The sequence below is a fragment of the Rhinoraja longicauda genome, chromosome 27, assembly GCF_053455715.1.
Source record: "Rhinoraja longicauda isolate Sanriku21f chromosome 27, sRhiLon1.1, whole genome shotgun sequence".
Classification (NCBI taxonomy): Eukaryota; Metazoa; Chordata; class Chondrichthyes; order Rajiformes; family Arhynchobatidae; genus Rhinoraja; species Rhinoraja longicauda.
In genome coordinates, this window is record NC_135979.1 from 79815 (window position 1) to 100523 (window position 20709).

At 44.6% G+C, this 20709-nt stretch overlaps 2 protein-coding genes across 3 annotated transcripts in view; one reads left to right on the forward strand and one right to left on the reverse strand.

Moving 5' to 3' along the window:
- Positions 1-8239, forward strand: part of LOC144606653 (histone-binding protein RBBP4) — a 37399-nt gene extending 29160 nt beyond the window's left edge. For both annotated transcript variants that reach the window (XM_078422943.1, XM_078422944.1), the window contains exons 12-13: positions 1271-1381; positions 6173-8239. In XM_078422943.1, the coding sequence (XP_078279069.1) occupies positions 1271-1381; positions 6173-6238 (177 nt within the window). In that variant the 3' untranslated portion in view covers positions 6239-8239. The remainder of the gene's footprint in view (positions 1-1270; positions 1382-6172) is intronic.
- Positions 904-20455, reverse strand: LOC144606610 (syncoilin-like). Its single transcript, XM_078422881.1, has 5 exons — positions 20381-20455; positions 16760-17524; positions 12448-12572; positions 9497-9581; positions 904-1139 (listed from the first exon to the last, which is right to left on the reverse strand). Exons 1-4 carry the CDS (start codon positions 20453-20455, stop codon positions 9506-9508), a joined length of 1041 nt encoding a protein of 346 aa, XP_078279007.1. The 3' UTR covers positions 904-1139; positions 9497-9505.
- Positions 20456-20709: the final 254 nt, after the last annotated feature.

Genomic DNA, 20709 nt, shown 5'->3' on the forward strand with positions numbered 1-20709 from the left:
GGGCTTCAACAGGATCACGACATTAAAAAAAAACAAAGTGCTGGTGTAACTCAGACTGTTCTTGAAGGATCCTGACCCAAAACATAAGTCTGAAGAAAGGTCCCAACTCGAAAAGTCATCTATCCATGTTCTCCAAGGATAATGCCATAATGCCTGACCTGCTGAGTTACTCCAACACTTTGTGTGTTTTATTTTGTAAACCAGTTTCTACAGTTCCTTGTTTCTAGGATCAGTACCTAGATGGTATTTTTTATTCCCCTGTCTGAGGGTGCCCTCACCTAAACCTGTCTGAAGGTGGGGAAATTGGTGACCAATGACCAAGGACGAGAACCTCCTGTGGATAAAGCAGACCCAGGATGTTTTTGTTGACTCGCTACAATGGGGCCTGCTCCGCAATGAGGCCTGCTCCGCAATAGGGCCTGCTCCACAATGGGACCAGCTAACTGCTAGCAAATCCCTTGTGAACCCAAAGGTGCTAACTGAATGGATACCTGTCCTTTGTTTCTCTTTGTTTTATGAAAATATAGACCAAGTGAACCCGTTGGGCACAAACCTCTCTTGCATTGGTGCAGCACCTTCTCCTCTCCCTCCCCTATGCTCCTCCCCTTCCACCTCCCTACCCTCCCCCCCACTCCATCCCCCTCAACCCCCCCTTATCCTCCCCCCAATCCCTCCCACCACACTCCTCCCTCCCTAGGAGATAAATTTAAACTTTAAAATGTGATAACTTTAAAAATATAACACCAATTTCAATGAAACCTCTTCCATTAGCACCAAAGGGATGACGGTGAGTAAGGTGGGCCTAAAATTGTCGCATTATCGTGTACCATTTTGGCTGTAGTTCACAAACAAACAAACAAACGAGAGTTTTAGTATATAAATTTTACATTGTTCATTGGATTTACTCGAGCTGGTGAGAAGGTCTTTGGTTCTCATCCTTTTCAAGTAGTTGCTTGGATTGTACATAATGTTTTACAGCTTGGTGTTGACTTCAAACTGACTTGGGCAAAGGCACTGCTTTCTTTCATTGGGCACAGCATTATTCTTTTAGGAGAGGTCACCGAGTCCATGTGACAAGCCAGCACCAACTTATCCCTCACAGTCCCACAGGGAATGGGCAGGGTATATTGCTCGAACATCTAAGTAAGGGAATGGTAAATCAAATAAACAAGGAGCAGAAAAATATCTGTCTTAAAAGATTGATCTGTGTTTTTATGTATTGATTTTTCTCAGTGTATTAAATAAAAAGTAATCTGTCTTTATGTTTTAGTTTATTCATGGTGGGCACACAGCTAAAATTTCAGACTTTTCTTGGAACCCAAATGAGCCTTGGGTAATTTGCTCTGTATCTGAAGACAACATTATGCAAGTGTGGCAGATGGTGAGTATTGATGCTTCACTCCCTTATGTAGAATACTTTCTCTCTTGTCAGGGTGGCACAGTGGTGTAGCGGTAGAGTCGCTGCCTTATGGCGATTACTGTGCCAGAGACACAGGTTCGATCCCGACTGTGGGTGCTGTCTGTGCAGTTTGTACGTTCTCCCTGTGACCGCGTGGGTTTTCTCCGAGATCTTCGGTTTCCTCCCACACTCAAGACGTTCAGGTTTGCAGGTTAATTGGCTTGGTATAAATGTAAATTGTCCCTCATGTGTCAGATAGTGTTAGTGTGCGGGGATCGCTGGTCGGTGTGGACTCGATGGACCGAAGGGCATGTTTCTGCGCTAAAACTAAAATAAAAACACCTGAATCTAAAAAATCATAAAAATCACGAGCACAGTATGTGGGCATTTTGTTACTGATCACCCATTGGCCGAGCTCTAGTCCTGCTTGCTGATTCTTGGGCTGTCACCTTGCTGGTTATATTTCTTTAGCTGCTAATGTGGGGTTTTTAAAACGTGATGAGTTTTTCAGGCAGCAGCTTCTATCTACATCATCTCTGCTTTTTGGGTGAGAACTTCTTTTGTCATCGCCTCTAATCCTACTTTTAATGGATAAATGGTTAGTAAATTTGTATGCTAAATTTATAGAAATCTATTGCTATAAATTTAGCATATAAATTTATTAACCATGTATACACCGATCAGCCAAAACATGACCTGATTAGCCAAAACATTATGACCACCTGCGGTATATGCTGTAGGTCCTCCGTGTGCAGCCCCTATGAGCAGGCACTTGTTCTCTGAACTGGGGATGACTCTCAGCCCTAGTTCCCATCGCAGGTCCATGAGCTGGTTCTTGTTTTGTGTTGGTAAAATCCATAAATCTAGTTCATTGGATTGGATCCCAGAATTAGTTTTTCACTGTACACGTGACAATAAACTAAACTAAACTAGTGTGCAATGATCATGTTTCTCACTGAAGTGGCTATCCCATTCAAAAGGAATGTCTCTCCTTGACGTTAAAGCAAATACAATTATTATTATATAAGTGGGAGTTCTGTTTGCCAAAAACACAATCAGCTAATACACCTCTTGCCTGTCAAGCACAGGCATTTTTCACAGTAAGTCAAGCAATAGAAGATGGGGAAAAATCCGGAACGGGGGACTGATTTTGGATGATCAGCCATGATCATATTGAATGACGGTGCTGGCTCGAAGGGCCGAACGGCCTACTCCACCTATTTTCTATGTTTCCAGATCAATTCCACAGTGAGGTTAAGTTCTGGAATCATACTAGCATCATGGGAATAGGGTCAATCACATCTAAATGATGCTGAACAAGCAGGTGAAATGTTTAAGAGATAACTAAATTTCAATGAGTAATGGAGAGGAATAAGGATAGTCCTGAATTGGGGAAAGACCCATTTCAATATCATTACAGAAGCTAGCAGACATGGATTGAATAAATATAATCCCGACAAGTGGGAGCCATTCAGAAGTGAGACCATGAGATTTCCGAGACAACGTGTTCCCATCACAGTGAAAGGGAAGGATGGCAAGTCCAGGTAATACTGGATATCAAAGAATATCAAGTGATCAATAAAGGAGATAAGGGAATCGTGGCATAGAAACATAGAAACATAGAAAATAGGTGCAGGAGTAGGCCATTCGGCCCTTCGAGCCTGCACCGCCATTCAATATGATCATGGCTGATCATTCAGCTCAGTAGCCTGTACCTGCCTTCTCTCCATACCCCCTGATCCCTTTAGCAAAAAGGGCCACATCTAACTCCCTCTTAAATATAGCCAATGAACTGGCCTCAACTACCTTCTGTGGCAGAGAATTCCACAGACTCACCACTCTCTGTGTGAAGAAATGTTTTCTCATCTCGGTCCTAAAAGACTTCCCCCTTATCCTTAAGCTGTGACCCCTGGTTCTGGACTCCCCCAACATCGGGAACAATCTTCCCGCATCTAGCCTTTCCAACCCCTTAAGAATTTTATATGTTTCTATAAGATCCCCCCTCAGTCTTCTAAATTCCAGCGAGTAGAAGCCCAGTCTATCTAGTCTTTCCTCATATGTAAGTCCCGCCATCCCAGGGATCAATCTGGTGAACCTTCTCTGTACTCCCTCTAAGGCAAGAACGTCTTTCCTCAGGTTAGGAGACCAAAACTGCACACAGTACTCCAGGTGCGGTCTCACCAAGGCCCTGTACAACTGCAGCAGAACCTCCCTGCTCCTAAACTGAAATCCTCTTGCTATGAATGCCAACATACCATTCGCTTTCTTCACTGCCTGCTGCACCTGCATGCTTGCTTTCAATGACTGGTGCACCATGACACCCAGGTCACGTTGCATCTCCCCTTCTCCCAATCGGTCACCATTCAGGTAATACTCTGCTTTCCTGTTCTTGCCGCAAAAGTGGATAACCTCACATTTATCCACATTATATTGCATCTGCCATGCATTTGCCCACTCGCCTAATCTATCCAAGTCACTGCAGCCTCCTAGCATCCTCCTCGCAGCTAACGCTGCAATTCCCTCGTCCAAATCATTAATATACACTGTAAATAACTGGGGTCCCAGCACTGAGCCTTGCGGTACCCCACTAGTCACTGCCTGCCATTCCGAAAAGGACCCGTTTATTCCTACTCTTTGCTTCCTGTCCGCCAACCAATTTTCTATCCACCTCAACACTGAACCCTCAATACCGTGTGCTTTAAGTTTGTACACCAATCTCCTATGTGGGACCTTGTCGAAGGCCTTCTGAAAGTCCAGATATAACACATCGACTGGTTCTCCCTTATCCACTCTACTAGTTACATCCTCGAAAAATTCTATAAGATTCGTCAGACATGATTTGCCTTTGGTAAATCCATGCTGACTTTCTCTGATGATTTCACCACTTTCCAAATGTAATGCTATCACATCTTTAATAACTGACTCTAGCATTTTCCCCAATACCGATGTTAGGCTAACTGGTCTATAATTCCCCGTTTTCTCTCTCCCTCCCTTTTTAAAAAGTGGGGTTACATTAGCTACCCTCCAGTCCTCAGGAATTACTCCAGAATCTAAAGAATTTTGAAAAATGATCACTAATGCATCCACTATTTCTGAGGCTACTTCCTTAAGCACTCTGGGATGCAGCCTATCTGGTCCTGGGGATTTATCTGCCTTTTAATCCATTTAATTTACCTAACACCACTTCCCGACTAACCTGGATTTCCCTCAGTTCCTCCAACTCTTTAGACCCCCGGTCCCCCGCTATTTCCGGCAGATGGTTTATGTCTTCCTTAGTGAAGACAGAACCAAAGTATTTGTTCAATTGGTCTGCCATCTCCTTGTTCCCTATGATCAATTCACCTGTTTCCGACTGCAAGGGACCTACATTTGCCTTAACTAATCTTTTTCTCTTGACATATCTATAAAAGCTTTTGCAGTCTGTTTTATGTTCCTTGCCAGTTTTCCCTCATAATCTATTTTCCCTTTCCTAATTAAGCCTTTTGTCCTCCTCTGCTGGACTCTGAATTTCTCCCAGTCCTCTGGTATGCTACTTTTTCTGGCTAATCTGTATGCTTCATCTTTTGTTTTAATACTATCCTTGATTTCCCTTGTTAGCCACGGATGCACTACCTTTCCTGGTTTGTTCTTTTGCCAAACTCGGATGAACACTTGTTGTAGTTCATCCATGCGACCTTTAAATGCCTTCCATTGCATGTCCACCGTCAACCCTTTCAGCATCAATCGCCAGTCTATCTTGGACAATTCACGCCTCATACCCTCAAAGTTACCTTTCTTTAAGTTCAGAACACTTGTTTCTGTATCGACTTTGTCACTCTCCATCCTAATGAAGAACTCTACCATATTATGATCACTCTTGCCCAAGGGGCCTCGCACAACAAGACTGCTAACTAACCCTTCCTCATTACTCAATACCCAGTCTAGAATGGCCTGTTCTCTCGTTGGTTCCTCGACATGTTGGTTTAGAAAACCATCTCTCAAACATTCCAAGAAATCCTCTTCCTCAGCACCCCTGCCAGTTTGGTTCACCCAATCTATATGTAGATTGAAGTCACCCATTATAACTGTTGCGCCTTTAGTGCATGCATTTCTAATTTCCTGCTTGATGCCATCCCCAACCTCCCTACTGCTGTTAGGTGGCCTGTACACAACTCCCACTAGCGTTTTCTGCCCCTTAGTGTTTCGTAGCTCTACCCATATCGATTCCACTTCCTCCAAGCTAATGTCCTTCCTTTCCACTGCTTTAATCTCCTCTCTAACCAGTAACGCTACCCCACCTCCTTTTCCTTTCTGTCTATCCCGCCTGAATATAGAATATCCCTGGATGTTGAGCTCCCAGCCTTGGTCACCCTGGAGCCATGTCTCCGTAATCCCAACTATATCATAATCGTTAATAACTATCTCCACATTTAATTCATCCACCTTATTACGTATACTCCTTGCATTGAGACACAAAGCCTTCAGGCTTGTTTTTACAACTCTCTTACCCCTTGTGGCAGTAAAAAATAACTGAAAACAGGAGACCCTCAGGAATAGAGAAACCGCAGTGGAGGACTTGGTGCTACTTAGAGCAAGGCTTGGTGTTACTGGCCAAAATGTTTTCCTCGTTGACTATTGGGTCTGTCTTTCTGACAGTTCAAGTCTTGTGGCAAACTGGGAAAAAGTGGCAAAGTAGATGTTTTTAGCAGCAATGTGTTTATTTAGTTGGGGACATTTTGAGACTTTGTGTGAATGCTTTATTAGTGCTGCTTAAGCAAGATTGTCTTCCAACAGGCTGAGAATATTTACAATGATGAAGATCCAGAGGGAGCCCCTGATCCAGAAGGCCAAGGCTCGTAGTTGGTTCTTGCTTCCAAACACTTTTTTCTATACAAACATGCTATTCTGCTAATGATGTTTTGGGAGAAGCTGTCGATATCTAACCACCATCTCCAAATGCAGGAGTTTGGATAAAAGTATGTCCTCCAGTAAGGACCTTTTTAAAAAAAAAAAATGTTTGCTTCTACCCCACAAGCCTAATGTCCCACTTTGCAACCATTTGAGTAATGTGCTTTGTCTGCATTTCTACTTGACTGTGTGACGCAGACTGTTGTGTACAATACGTATTTAAAGGCTTGCCCCTGGGATGCTGCAGTGTTTGCATTGTTTCTTCGGAGATACAAGTCAGTTAAACCAATTGAATATTCTCTGTGAGAGAGTCTTGCTAAATATAATGTGCATCAATCCCAATAAAAATGATATGTTTTTCTACACAAAATATTAAATGCAAGTTTTTTGCATGTGTTCTATAGCTTGTTTTGATGTAGTGATCTTTCTGTGTTAATGCATTGGATTGAGTAAAATATGCTCTAAAGAAAAACTCCTGGAGTGGAATTCCTCAGCTGCGGATTCATCTAATGGTGACCTGTTGGATCAATGTTCTGTTTATGGAGAGTTTTACTTCCCTTCTGTTTTGCATTTTACAGTTACATTCTAAACTGGGATAGGAAGGCAAAGGAATATAGGGTGGGTGACCAGATTGATAATTCATCGAGGACCTGTTGGGAATGATGGGTATTGTGCTTCAACTTTTTACATGTGGGTTTCAGCTTTGTAAACATGTATCCTTTTTCAGTTATCAAAATAGTATACAGCATTGTTCAGCTGGCATAGATGTTTGGAGGAATAGAAGATAGACACAAAATGCTGGAGTAACTCAGAGGGACAGACAGCTTCTGTGGAGAGAAGGAATGGGTTTGAGACTAGACACATTATGGAAAGATGCAAAAGCAAGAGGGGTGTCATAGGCATCTTTCACATCCTCTCGTCTGCCACTTACACAGTGCATTTGACAGACGCACTTAGGGCTTTCACCCGAGAGTGGTGGATATATGGAATGAGGTGGCAAGGGTACTAGTTGATGCAGGTACTATAACAGCATTTAAAACACCATTTATATGGATAGAAAAGAATTAGAAGAATATGGGCCAAATGCAGGCAAATGGGACTAGCTTAGATGGGCATCTTGGTTGGTATGGATGAGTTGGGCCGAAGGGCCTGTTTCCATGCTGTATTACTCTATGATGGGGTAGAAATTGTTAAGTGTATCCAGGGTGTTTCCTGAAACAGTATGTGGATAATCCAACTCGGGGAGGGAACATACTGGACCCTGTACTGGGAAATGAGCCTGGCCAGGTGACTGGTGTTTCAATGGAAGAGCACTGGGAACAATGATCACAGCTCCATACGTTTCAGATGATCTGGATCCATGGGGACAGTTCTAAACTGGGGAAAGGCAACTTGCCACATTATTGGGCAGGAGAGTGTAAATTGGGAACCGTTAACTATGAAGTTAAGACTTCAAGAAGGGAATTTATGCGTAGTCAGAAGTTATAGGCTAGGTGCCACTTTCCATCTTTATTCACCCAGGAAAAGATTACTGGGGACAGTGAGATCAGTGTGGGGTAAACTAATATGCTAGGGCAGTTTGAGATCAAGAAGGAAGATGTGTTGGGATGCATGAAGAGCATTAAAGTGGATAAATGATCTGGGGCTGATTGTATCAATCTCGAGTTATTGAGAGGCAATTCTAGAAAGTGGTGTTGCAGCTGTACAGGATATTGTTTTACCCACATTTAAATATTCAGGTTGGTTCAGGTTCAGGTCGTTCCATTACCGGAAGTGTGTGGCGTTTTACACGGTATGGGGTAGGTGCTAGGGATGGTGGTGGGGCCAGATACAATGGTGGTGTTTGAGGCTTTTAGGTAGGCACATGGATATGCAGGGAATGGATGCATGTTCATCAAGTTGAAGCAGAGGAGATTATTTGATTGGCATCATGTTTGGCATGGACATTGTGGGCTGAAGGGCTTGTCCCTGTGTTGTACTGTTGTATGTTCTATCTGATTTTAAACCACTAGAGCATGACGTTTTGACTATTGTGTAATTTCTCAAAACTACTAAATCTGCTATCAAAATCTCTCACCAGAGTTTGGCTGAGATGTGCATCAAAACTCCATCTAGTCTTGGTTTTGAAACTCCTAAAACCATTATCGGTCAAGATCAGTCTTAACATTTTTAATCAACCCTTGATTGAACAGATTTTGGGAGAGAACTCCATATTGTCATGAGGCCTATCACTGAAGAAATTATAAGAATGTACCTCCTAGTTTTGGATTCACTTGCCTGTGAGGATGTTATTTGTTTACTATACCAAACCTCTTTAATAGAATGATAGTGTGGAAACAGGCACTTCGGCCCAACTTGCCCACATGTCCCAGCCACATTAGTCCCACCTGCCTGCGTTTGGTCCATATCCCTCCAAACCTGTCCTATCCATGTATCTGTCAGTGGTACCTGTGGTTAATGGTCTTGAACATCTAATTGTAGCTCTGTAATCCTCCCTAACAGCTGTTGGTGTATCCACCCCTCAAGGTCTGCAGTGGTTCAAGAAGGCAGCTCAGCTCCTTCTCAAGGCAGGTAGGGATGGGCAGTAAATGCTGGTTCAGTCTGAAACCCACACACCTTGGATAAATAATAATTACAAAAATAATTTGCCTAATCTTTCTATGTGCAAACTGTTGTCATCATTTAATATGGTTGGCCCCAGTAACTACCTTTTAAATCTGCTTTGCAAACTTTCCAAGGGATAAACCATGAGCGGAAGGGTTATTCTGCTGGTTATCCATCAATGCTTTTAATTGGATATTACTCCAAATAGAAATGTTTTGATTTTAAAGTTACTTTTTCTAACATGGAGACGGAGTGTAGCAGCCTCATGACTGGATGGCATTCAAAAGCCTTGCCCGTGGGCAGAGATGAGTTTAAATCCCACTACGTAACTGGGGAAGTTAAATTGATATGATTAAATACACTGGTAGTGGTCCCTGTGAAGCCACTGGATCATTGTAAATGTTCCTTCTAACTGGTTAACTCCAAACTGCTCTCAGCTGGTTAGGGGTGGGAAATAAAAATGTCTTGCTACTGACTGACCTCCCAGCAATAAAACAAACAAGTTTGGCATGTCCTTGGGAACCTGAATTATTGAAACCTAAATAGTTTCTTCATACTTTAATAGGAAAAGGGAGATGTGCCAATATATTTGAAGAATTGTCTTAACTTTCAGATTCATTTTGGATTTGGATTCTTCTGATCCACCATGTCCGGAGATTCAATAAGATTTCCACACATCATCAAACTTTCCCTGCAAAAAAAATATTGTCAGCGGGTTCACGTTTCTTTCCTTTCCAAGGAATGTAGAGACCCAGAGAATGTCAAGTAGCTAAATTGGTTCTGAATGTATGAACAATTACAGTGGAACCAATCATATTATTTGGTTTTAATATTCCTGCAATTTAGGTCTGCAATAAAGTACTCCAGATTCAGCGTTGATACGGTGTTGGGTAATGACTAATGGGGCAGACATCCAGAGGATTGGCGTAGATGTAACTTCATCTTTGATAAATGCGGTCAAAAACCAAAGGGCTGGAGGAACTCAGGCGGTCAGGCAGCAACTGTGGAGGGGATGGACAGATAATGTTTTGGGCCAAGACCCTTTGGATTGAAACTGAAGGTGGAGAGCTAGTATAAAGAGGTGAAGGGAAAGGGGCTGAGCTGGCAAGGGTCAGGATTAAGCTAAGGGGATAAGGATTGGTGGTTGGGATCAGGTGGGGGAGCGGGGTGGAGATAACCAACAGACATGATTGGGGCTGCACGTAGAATCACCTGGGATGGAGAATAGGACCACGAAGTTGAGGTGCGGTGGGCAGGTGGGACCACGAAGGTCAGATGGGGTGGGTAGGTGGGACCACGAAGGTCAGGTGGGGCGGGCAGGTGGGGTGGGTAGGTGGGACCACGAAGGTCAGGTGGGGCGGGCAGGTGGGACCACGAAGCTGAGGTGGGGTGGGCAGGTGGGATCACGTAGGTGGGGCGGGTAGGTGGGACCACGAAGGTCAGATGGGGCGGGTAGGTGGAATCACGTAGGTGGTGTGGGCAGGTAGGATCAGTGAAGGGAGTGGATGGGGAAGAAGGATATGTGTGGGAGTATCTGGATGGGGGGGGGGGCGGGCAGGTTACCTGTAATTAGAGAATTTGATGCACGTGCCATCAAGTTGTAGACTATTGAGTTGGGATATGTGGTGCTGTTGCTCTAGTTTGCATTTGGCATCACCGTGACAGTGGTAGAGGCCAAGGACATTGATTTGTGTGGGGAGGGGAGGGGAATTGAAGTGGCTACCCACCAGGAGCACCAAGTGGCCATGGTGGATGGAGCACAGGGACTCGGCAAAGCAACCACCTACTCTGCCTTTGGTCACGTTGATGTAGATCCATTTGCTTATCGATAGGTTTCTGTGATACCATTATTGTGTCTGCCTCCACCACCATCCCTGACAGCACTTTCCAGGCACCCATCACCCTCTGAGGGGGGGGAAAAGCAACCTGCACATCTCCTTCAAACTCTGTCACACTTGCCTTAAAGCTATGCCCTATATCTCTTGATATTTCCACCCTGGGGAAAATGCTCTGACTGTCTACCCTGTTTTACAATGCAACAGTATGAACATTGGATTCTTTAATTTTAAATACTGCTACCCTTTCCCTCTTTCCATGACCCTCTCGTCCTGGGGCACACCCATTTCTCCCACTATCCTGCTCCTCTCCCCTTCCACCTACATCTTTCCCTCTGACTTGAGAGTTCACTTATCTGATGCACGTTTGTCTCCTTGTCACCCACTCCACCCATCCAACAATCAACCCTTGCCCCTCCTAAGAATGCAGGAGTGCTGCACTGCAATCTAATCAGACCCACTCCTCACGGTACACATACAATTTCGTTCCAATTACCTACATAATTCCCTCTGGAAGGTGCCAGTTGAATCTTCATGCAACACTGGTCTGAGCAACAAATACCTGCCAGACACAACGTTCTGGCTGCAATATAACCCGTGTCACTGCAGCATAGCCTGCGTGGTCTATGCTTCTCTTTATAAATCACAGGGTCCCATATGCTAATGAGTAAATTGGGAGCAGCTGTTATTGAGTAAGTCTGTGAGTCGTTTAAAGATCACTTAATCAGAATTCAGGAGCAGCATGTTTCTGGAAGGAGAGTGACATAGATACAGAAAATAGGTGCAGGAGGAGGTCATTTAGCCCTTCGAACCAGCACCGCCATTCATTGTGATCATGGCTGATCATCTACAATCAGTAACCCGTGCCTGCCTTCTCCCCATATCCCTTGATTCCACTAGCCCCTAGAGCTCTATCTAACTCTCTTAAATTCATCCAGTGAATTGGCCTCCACTGCCCTCTGTGGCAGAGAATTCCACAAATTCGCAAGTCTCTGGGTGAACAAGTTTCTTCTCACCTCAGTTTTAAATGGCCTCCCCTTTATTCTTAGACTGTGGCCCTGGTACTGGAAACCTTAGATAATGAGGGGAAAGGATGCACATCCTAAGGGTTACAAATATGGAATTAGACATAGATTTGAAAAATGTAAATCAGGAAGGAAATCAAATGGAGTTAGAAGGGCCAGAAACAGCTGCCTCAGCTCCAGCGACCCGGGTCTGTCCCGACCTTGGGTGCTGTCTGTGTGGAGTTTGCATGTTCTCTCTGTGACCACGTGGGTTTCCTCCGATTGCTCTGCTTTCCTCCCGCATCCCAAAGACGTGCGGGTGTGTGGATTAATTGCCCGTAGTGCAGGGAGTGGCTGATAAAGTGGGATAACATAGAACTATTGTGAATGATTCTATTGTGAATTAACTATTGTTGACTGATGGTAGGCGTGGATTCGGTGGGCCGAAGGGCCTGTTTCCATGTTGTGTCTAATTTAAAAACTAAACTAAGCCAATCCGTGTTCGGAAGTTGAAGGATAATGTGGATGTCAAAGATTGTAGTGTTAACGTTTCTGATAAAGGAATGGCATCGCACTGGTGGCTGCAATCCGTGTTGTGAGTGCACACTTTGAAGTGTTGAGAAGCTTCATATGAACATTTAACCCTGTTGGCAAAGACTTTCCAACTGTTTTAGCCGGCATTGACTGGACATTGATCCCTTTGAGGTTTGGTACTCACTTGTAAGCAGCTAATTCTTCCGCTATGTTCTCCTGCATGCATCTGATGTGATCGTTCTTTTTTATCTGTACGCCAAGCTCTGTTTTCAGAATACCGGCTGAGGCTTCGAGTTCCCTTTTCTGTATCTGATAAATTCATAAATAGTAAATGAAAAAAATATTTTAGCATTTTGAGCTTGCTTTTATAATATACTGCAGTGTGACACGAAAAGAAAACATGTTCAGAAAATTCCTCGAGAATTATCAAAACAAATTGCATTTGTATAGAACCTGCAACGAAGCCCGGCTGCTCCGCACGGGCGCGGTGGTGGGGCAGTGGCGGGAGTACGTGTAAAGTGTTGAAAGATGAGGTGTAAGAGTAGCAAGTTTCAGAGCAAGTAAGAGAAACTGACCGAAGGTAGAAGAGAGGATTGTTGTGAGCAGAGTGGATGGAAGTGGCAAGGATGGAGCGGAGCAAGGAGGAATTATGAAGCCAGTGCCAAAAACAAAGATCATAGCAAATTTGATATTAATTATTCCAGCTTTCAGTTCAGAAGCTGTGACGGTGCAGACCGCATACTGCTCGTTTCCAAATGGAGGAGACAAAGAGTAAGGCTCAGTAACGTCTGACTTGTTGACATGGAGGTTCAGGTGCAAATGCTTCAAAGCTTCCTGCTGCACCGGCAGCTGAGCCACTGATGCACCCGTCCTGTTCCTTCCCTCACCACCATATGGCGCTGGTGCACCCGTCCTGTTCCTTCCCTCACCACCATGTGGCGCTGGTGCACCCGTCCTGTTCCTTCACTCACCACCATGTGGCGCTGGTGCACCCGTCCTGTTCCTTCCCTCACCACCATGTGGCGCTGATGCACCGGTCCTGTTCCTTCCCTCACCACCATGTGGCGCTGGTGCACCGTCCTGTTCCTTCCCTCACCACCATGTGGCGCTGTTGCACCCGTCCTGTTCCTTCACTCGCCACCATGTGGCGCTGATGCACCGTCCTGTTCCTTCGCTCACCACCATGTGGCGCTGATGCACCCGTCCTGTTCCTTCCCTCACCACCATGTGGCGCTGATGCACCCAATGTTTTGCTCTAGAATTTTGCTTTTCAACTTTCTACCCAATTCCCTAACTTGTCTTTGCGATTCACCATCTCCGTTCCTGTGTCATCAAGGCCGATGTAGACCACGGCCTGTGGCTGCCAATCCTCCCCTTAAACCCCGCACAGGATTGATTCAGTACAAGGAAGTTTAAAATGGTACTGTCGTTACTGATAAAGAATCTTAGATGAAGACGACCAGTGAGGCCATTTGGTCATCATGTTTATGCTGACTCTTCCCACAGGGTCATCGGACCCAGTTTCTAGTTCTTCCCCCAGAGCCCAGCATGTACTACTGATGGACAACCTGAACCATCGACCATCCCTCTCCTCTGCCTGACATTGCACAACCCGCTCAGATCCAACACACCTCGGGCCCTTGTCATATAACATATAACATATAACATATAACAACTACAGCATGGAAACAGGCCTGTCCGGCCCTACCAGTCCACGCCGACCATTCTCCCTGACCTAGTCTCATCTACCTGCACTCAGACCATAACCCTCTAATCCCCTCTTATCCATATACCTATCCAATTTACTCTTAAATAATAAAATCGAGCCAGCCTCCACCACTTCCACCGGAAGCCCATTCCATACAGCCACAACCCTCTGAGTAAAGAAGTTCCCCCTCATGTTACCCCTAAACCTTTGTCCCTCAATTCTGAAGCTATGTCCCCTTGTTGGAATCTTCCCCACTCTCAAAGGGAAAAGCCTACCCACGTCAACTCTGTCCGTCCCTCTCAAAATTTAAAAAACCTCTATCAAGTCCCCCCTCAACCTTCTACGCTCCAAAGAATAAAGACCCAACCTGTTCAACCTCTCTCTGTAGCCTAAGTGCTGAAACCCAGGCAACATTCTAGTAAATCTCCTCTGTACCCTCTCCATTTTGTCGACATCCTTCCTATAATTTGGCGACCAGAACTGCACACCATACTCCAGATTCGGCCTCACCAATGCCCTGTACAATTTTAACATTACATCCCAACTTCTATACTCGATGCTCTGATTTATAAAGGCAAGCATACCAAACGCCTTCTTCACCACCCTATCCACATGAGATTCCACCTTCAGGGAACAATGCACAGTTATTCCCAGATCCCTCTGTTCCACTGCATTCCTCAATTCCCTACCATTTACCCTGTACGTCCTATTTTGATTTGTCCTACCAAAATGCAGCACCTCACACTTATCAGCATTAAACTCCATCTGCCATCTTTCAGCCCACCCTTCCAAAAGGCCCAAGTCTCTCTGTAGACTTTGAAAATCTACCTCACTATCAACTACTCCACCTATCTTAGTATCATCTGCATATTTACTAATCCAATTTGCCACACCATCATCCAGATCATTAATGTAAATGACAAACAACAGTGGACCCAACACAGATCCTTGGGGCACTCCACTAGACACTGGCCTCCAACCTGACATACAATTGTCAACCATTACCCTCTGGTATCTCCCATTCAGCCATTGTTGAATCCATCTTGCAACCTCACTATTAATACCCAACGATTTAACCTTCTTAATCAACCTTCCATGTGGAACCTTGTCAAATGCCTTACTGAAGTCCATATAGACAACATCCACAGCCTTGCCCTTATCAATTTCCCTGGTAACCTCTTCAAAAAATTCAAGAAGATTAGTCAAACATGACCTTCCAGGCACAAATCCATGTTGACTGTTTCTAATCAGGCCTTGATTATCCAAATAATTATATATATATTGTCCCTAAGTATCTTTTCCATTAATTTTCCCACCACAGACGTCAAACTAATAGGTCTATAATTGCTAGGTTTACTTTTAGAACCTTTTTTAAACAAAGGCACAACATGCGCAATGCGCCAATCTTCCGGCACCATCCCTGTTTCTAATGACGTTTGAAATATTTCCGTCATAGCCCCTGCTATTTCTGCACTAACTTCCCTCAATGTCCTAGGGTATATCCTATCAGGACTTGGAGACTTATCCACTTTTATATTCTTCAAAAGTGTCCGTACCTCCTCTTCTTTAATCCTCCTAATTTCCATCACTACTCTACTTGTTTCGCCTACCTCACATAATTCAATATCCTTCTCCTCGGTAAATACCGAAGAAAAGAAATTGTTTAATATCTCCCCCATTTCTTCCGGCTCAGCACATAGCTGTCCACTCTGACTCTCTAATGGACCAATTTTATCCCTCACTATCCTTTTGCTATTGACATATCTGTAGAACCCCTTGGGGTTTACTTTTACATTACTTGCCAAAGCAGCCTCATATCTTTTTTTCGCTTTTCTAATTTCCTTTTTAAGATTCCTTTTACATTCTTTATATTCCTCAAGAACCTCATTTACTCCCTGCCGCTTATATTTATTGTATATCTCCCTCTTTTTCCGAACCAAGTGTCCAATTTCCCTGGAAAACCACGGCTCTTTCAAATTATTATTCTTTCCTTTCCACCGAACAGGGACATAAAGACTCTCAAAATTTCACCTTTAAATATCCTCCATTTCTCTATTATATCCTTTTCATAAAACAACAATTTCCATTTCACTCCTTTTAAATCCTTTCTCATCTCCTCAAAATTAGCCTTTCTCCAATCCAAAATCTCAACCCTTGGTCCAGATTTGACCTTCTCCATAATGATATTGAAACTAATGGCATTGTGATCACTAGACCCAAAGTGCTCCTCAACACATACCTCCGTCACCTGACCCATCTCCTGTCTTTGCTCTGCTCGCTGTTTCATTTTCTCTGCACACATTAGATAATAATTTCTTGTCAGAAACCTCAGATATTTTTCTGGTTTTTAGATGAATTCCGATAGCTGGGATTTAGTAAACAAGCTCCCTCCCTGGGTGGCTTCTGATGGAAAACAACAGAAACATAGACAATAGGTGCAGGAGGAGGCCATTCGGCCCTTCAAGCTAGCACCGTCATTCAATGTGATCATGGCTGATCATCCACAATCGGTACCCCAGTTCCTGCTTCGCCCCATCCTCATATCCTTGATTCCGTTAGCCCGAGGAGCTAAATCTAACTCTCTTGAAAACATCCAGTGAATTGGCCTCCACTGCCTTCTGTGGCAGAGAATTCCACAGATTCACAACTGTCTGGGTGAACAGAGATCTTACTCAAATAATAAGAATTGGATTGGAGTATTAAATGAAGAAAGTTAAACCTGGAGTGACATCAGAGAGTTTGTGCAGTGTCTCTCTGCCTACCTATTCTACAAGTCCCGTCTCTGTACCTGGTAGGAGGCAGCGTCCTGAGCCCACGCCGCCTGTGCGTTCAGCAGCTTCTGCTCAAGGAGTAGCTTGTGGTTGCTCAGGATTGTTGCTTGGTGCTGCGATGCCCACGCTTGTCCCCGCAGGCTGCCCACCTCCTGCTCAGCGAGCCGCAGGGAGCCCGTCCTCCGCTTATTCCAGCTCAACAACTTTTCCAGTTTGGGTTCATAATATTTCTCCAATAATTGCCTCTGCTCGGCTGAAAGGGTCTGGAATTCGTTTGTTTGCCGGCTCCTCCACAGAGACAGTATATTGTCAGGGTTTCGAGTATTTTCCAGCTGACGGGTTACAAGGTTTATTTCCTCACGGTACTGATTTTTAAGCGCAGCCAGTTCGTCGGAGAGGGTCTGTGATCTCGATTGTTCGGCGTCATGTTCTAATGTCATTTGGAGAAGTCCCTGCCGAGTGGCGTCCACTGCCTGTTTGTGGGTCATGTGGGCCTTTGTAATTTCAAACAGTTTTCTTTTTATGCACATTATTTCTGCCTTGTAGTTATCACATTCAATCTCTGCCTCTGATTTACTCCGATAAAGCGCCAGCAGTTTTGCCCGCAGGTCACAGATTTCTTGATGCATTGGTTCCTTCAGGAAGATCACTTCTCGGATGAGATTCTCCCTCTCGTCCAGGAGTTCCTCCAAGCAGTAAAGACACCTTTGGAAGTGTTTCCCTACTTCCTGAAATGAAGCAGCGGCTCGAATGTCCACAGGCGGCTCGGCCGACAACTCACCCTGCAGCGAGCAAAGCAATCATTTACTAACAATATAAATGATGCAATTGCATGATGGTAAACGATTCCAACAAAATACTCAGCACGGTCACATTATTCAAGTGTTTCATTGCCACACACACCAATGGAACTCTTGTGTAGGAAAGGTTTCACCCACTTCTATCCAGAGATGCTGTCTGTCCGGCTGAGTTGCTCCAGCTTTTTGTGCATACCTACAATGAAATCCTTACTTGCTGTAGCTTTACAGGCCCAATAATGCAAATACATAAAAATAATCACTAATGATCAATTATACTGGGAAACCAGAGCACAATCGTGCACAGCGAAGTATCTAGTGAAACGTTATACAAAGTCCATGGTGGATCGTTGCTGAATTAGGGCTGAGGTCAGTGTTGTGCAGAGTTAAAGAGTCTGATGGTTGTTGGGAAGAAGCTGTTCTTGAACCTGGAGCTCACGGTTTTCAGGCTCCTGTACCTTCTACCCCATGGTAGCAGCGAGATAGTTCAATAGAGTATTCGGCGAAGTATTGAATCTGACTTCCCTGCTCTCTTCAGAAAGCTCGCATCTGTCTGTTTCCACATGCCCAGCCTGCCCCGACACCTCCACAAACTGTTCCTGTACCCCAAACCTCCACCCCCCCTGTACCCCAAACCTCCCTCCGCCTGTACCCCAGATCTCTCTGCTTCGTTAGAATTCTAACAATCCTGTTAGAATTGTGTCCCCTTGTTTTCCTAGTCTTCCCACCAGCACCTCTCCTCTCTCGGAATTACATTCCACCCTATCGGGGTACTGATTGTGAATGATCAGCCATGATCACCTTGAATGGCTGTGCTGGCTCGAAGGGCCGAACGGCCTACTCCTGCACCTATTGTCTATTGTCCATCCTCCACTCTGGCCCCGTCTGCCGACATCTCCCTGAATTTGATTGCTTTTCCCCGGCCAATCACGGTGCCTCCAGCTTTTGTCTCATTTGCAGATTTGGAAATTGTGCCGTTAGGACCCGTGCAACTTCAGAGACACATTCGGAAGGCAGGGTCCGAGAGAGCTGCCTTGGGAGAACTTCTACCTCAGTCACTGCGCTCCCGGTAACGTTTGTTCTGGAGTTTTCCACTTTGAACTTGCTAACAGCTGAGTTTTTTTCAATCTTTACAATATCTGACTTCTGTTCACATTTTTGAAACCTTTGCCAATGTCAGTACGTTCTCAAATGAAGACAAGTAAAATATTTGTTTGAAATCCCAGCCAAGTCTCTCGCCTCTGTTTTCCAGACTCTGTAACGATAGACTCTACGTTTCACGCTTTGTTCAACGGGACTTCATCACCAAAGACCTTCCTATTTATTTTTCATTAAGTTCCATATAAAACTATAAAGCATCTAAATTCACGAGCAGAATTATGAACCCCCAGCTTCCAAGGTGGGCAGGTGGGGAATCCATTGAGACCTGGTTACTTTCTAGAGTTTACTTCAAACTCCAGTTGGCCTGTTCAAGTGAGCGATTTCTGTCTTTGCAGAATAACAAACCTTGCATCATTATCATAAAGAAAAATATCTGACTACAAATATAAAAAATGACTAATAAACTTTTTGTTGAAAACTATGCTCAATGTATATAATTGTGTGCAGCGAGACAAAGTAATGATCTTACCATGTTGTGCTAATGCTGGCGGTGCTTCATGTAAGATGTAGATAATGTCTTGACTGTTAAGAATAGTCAGTGGATTGATTTGTGAGGCAGGTCAGTTTACAGCAACAGCTGTCACTGATACTCCACGTGGATTGCACCCAGCTTAGATCTTAGCTCAAACTAATTCGGGCGCCAGAATCCATATTGTATGTTTGTTCAAATAAATAAATAATGAATATTAACGTGTTTTCCAAATAGTCAGAACCTTTGAGGAATTGTTAATTTTTATTAGTTGTATTTGAAATAAGCTGCAGATAAATATTTACATTCCTGCATTGAATTCAAATTATAGGTCACATTTATAATTTGTTTTTGAGGTGCAAACTGCTGGAGATTGGTCAGTTGTACAATCGATTGAAACGTGGACTCTAGATAGACACAAAATGCTGGAGTAACTCAGCGGGTCGGACATCATCTCTGGAGAAAAGGAATAGGTGACGTTTCGGGTCGAGACATTTCTTCAGACTGAGAGTTGGGGAAAGGGAAATAGGAGGCATAGACGGTGATGTGATGCGGACGCTGTTCCCTCAAATTGAAGGATTGTGCGTCCAATTTAAATCTCTGCGATTCCACTTGATCGGTCTGTGTGTCAGCATTCACTGCACTATCTTCGCTAACTCACGTTCTCAAGGAACCTCAGTACCACCTTTGTGTGTACAATTTCCCCTCAATGCCGTGACCTCCTACCGCCCCTCCCCCCTACACCCCCCTCCCCTCCCCCCCATCTGCAGGCTGTTGGGAGCTAAATCTGGCATCTTATTCCACCGCACTTGTATCATCTACATATCATCTTTCACGCAGCATAATCAGACCAAATTTGACCAAGCCCATCCATGTGACATGAACACGTTTGCCCAACCGCTCGATGTCCAGGTGCTGGCTCGGACTTTGAGCAAATGTCAGCGTCTGTGCCGGTGACGGGTGGAGGCATGAGTGCGGGGATGGGACATGTGTCAGTGTGTGACTGAGGGACACCCTTCCTGTGCAGCTTTCAGTGCATGAGGCATTGACACTCCAAGATTTGGAGTGCGTCTTATTCCCTGATGTCAGTGGGCACCTAGAATAAAATGCTGCCAATGCTTGTGGTGGCAACAAGAGAAGGTCCTTCTCCACAGCACAGGACATCAGCGATGAGCTCAATGGGCAGGGTCCTGGGCACAACCATCGCCAACCGCTTCTCTCGAAACCTTCCTTCCTTCCACCACGAGGCGAGGAGTGGCGATAGTTCGTGTCCCTCCCATTGGCATCGTCTCAGTAACAGCCCATGAATGTATGTACGCAGACCACAGCATTGTGACAACAATCACCAAATGACGGCAGTGCCTCAGGAAGATGCTCCTCAAGGACAGACTGGTGAGCAAACAGCACAAAAAGCTCTTGACTGTACCTCCGTACAAGTGACAATAAAGTGAACTCTGGCAACCAAAGTCAATCTCATCCCCACCAGTAAATACAACACAGGAAGCCCAGCAGTGTTTAGCGTGATGGTCATTGGCGGCTT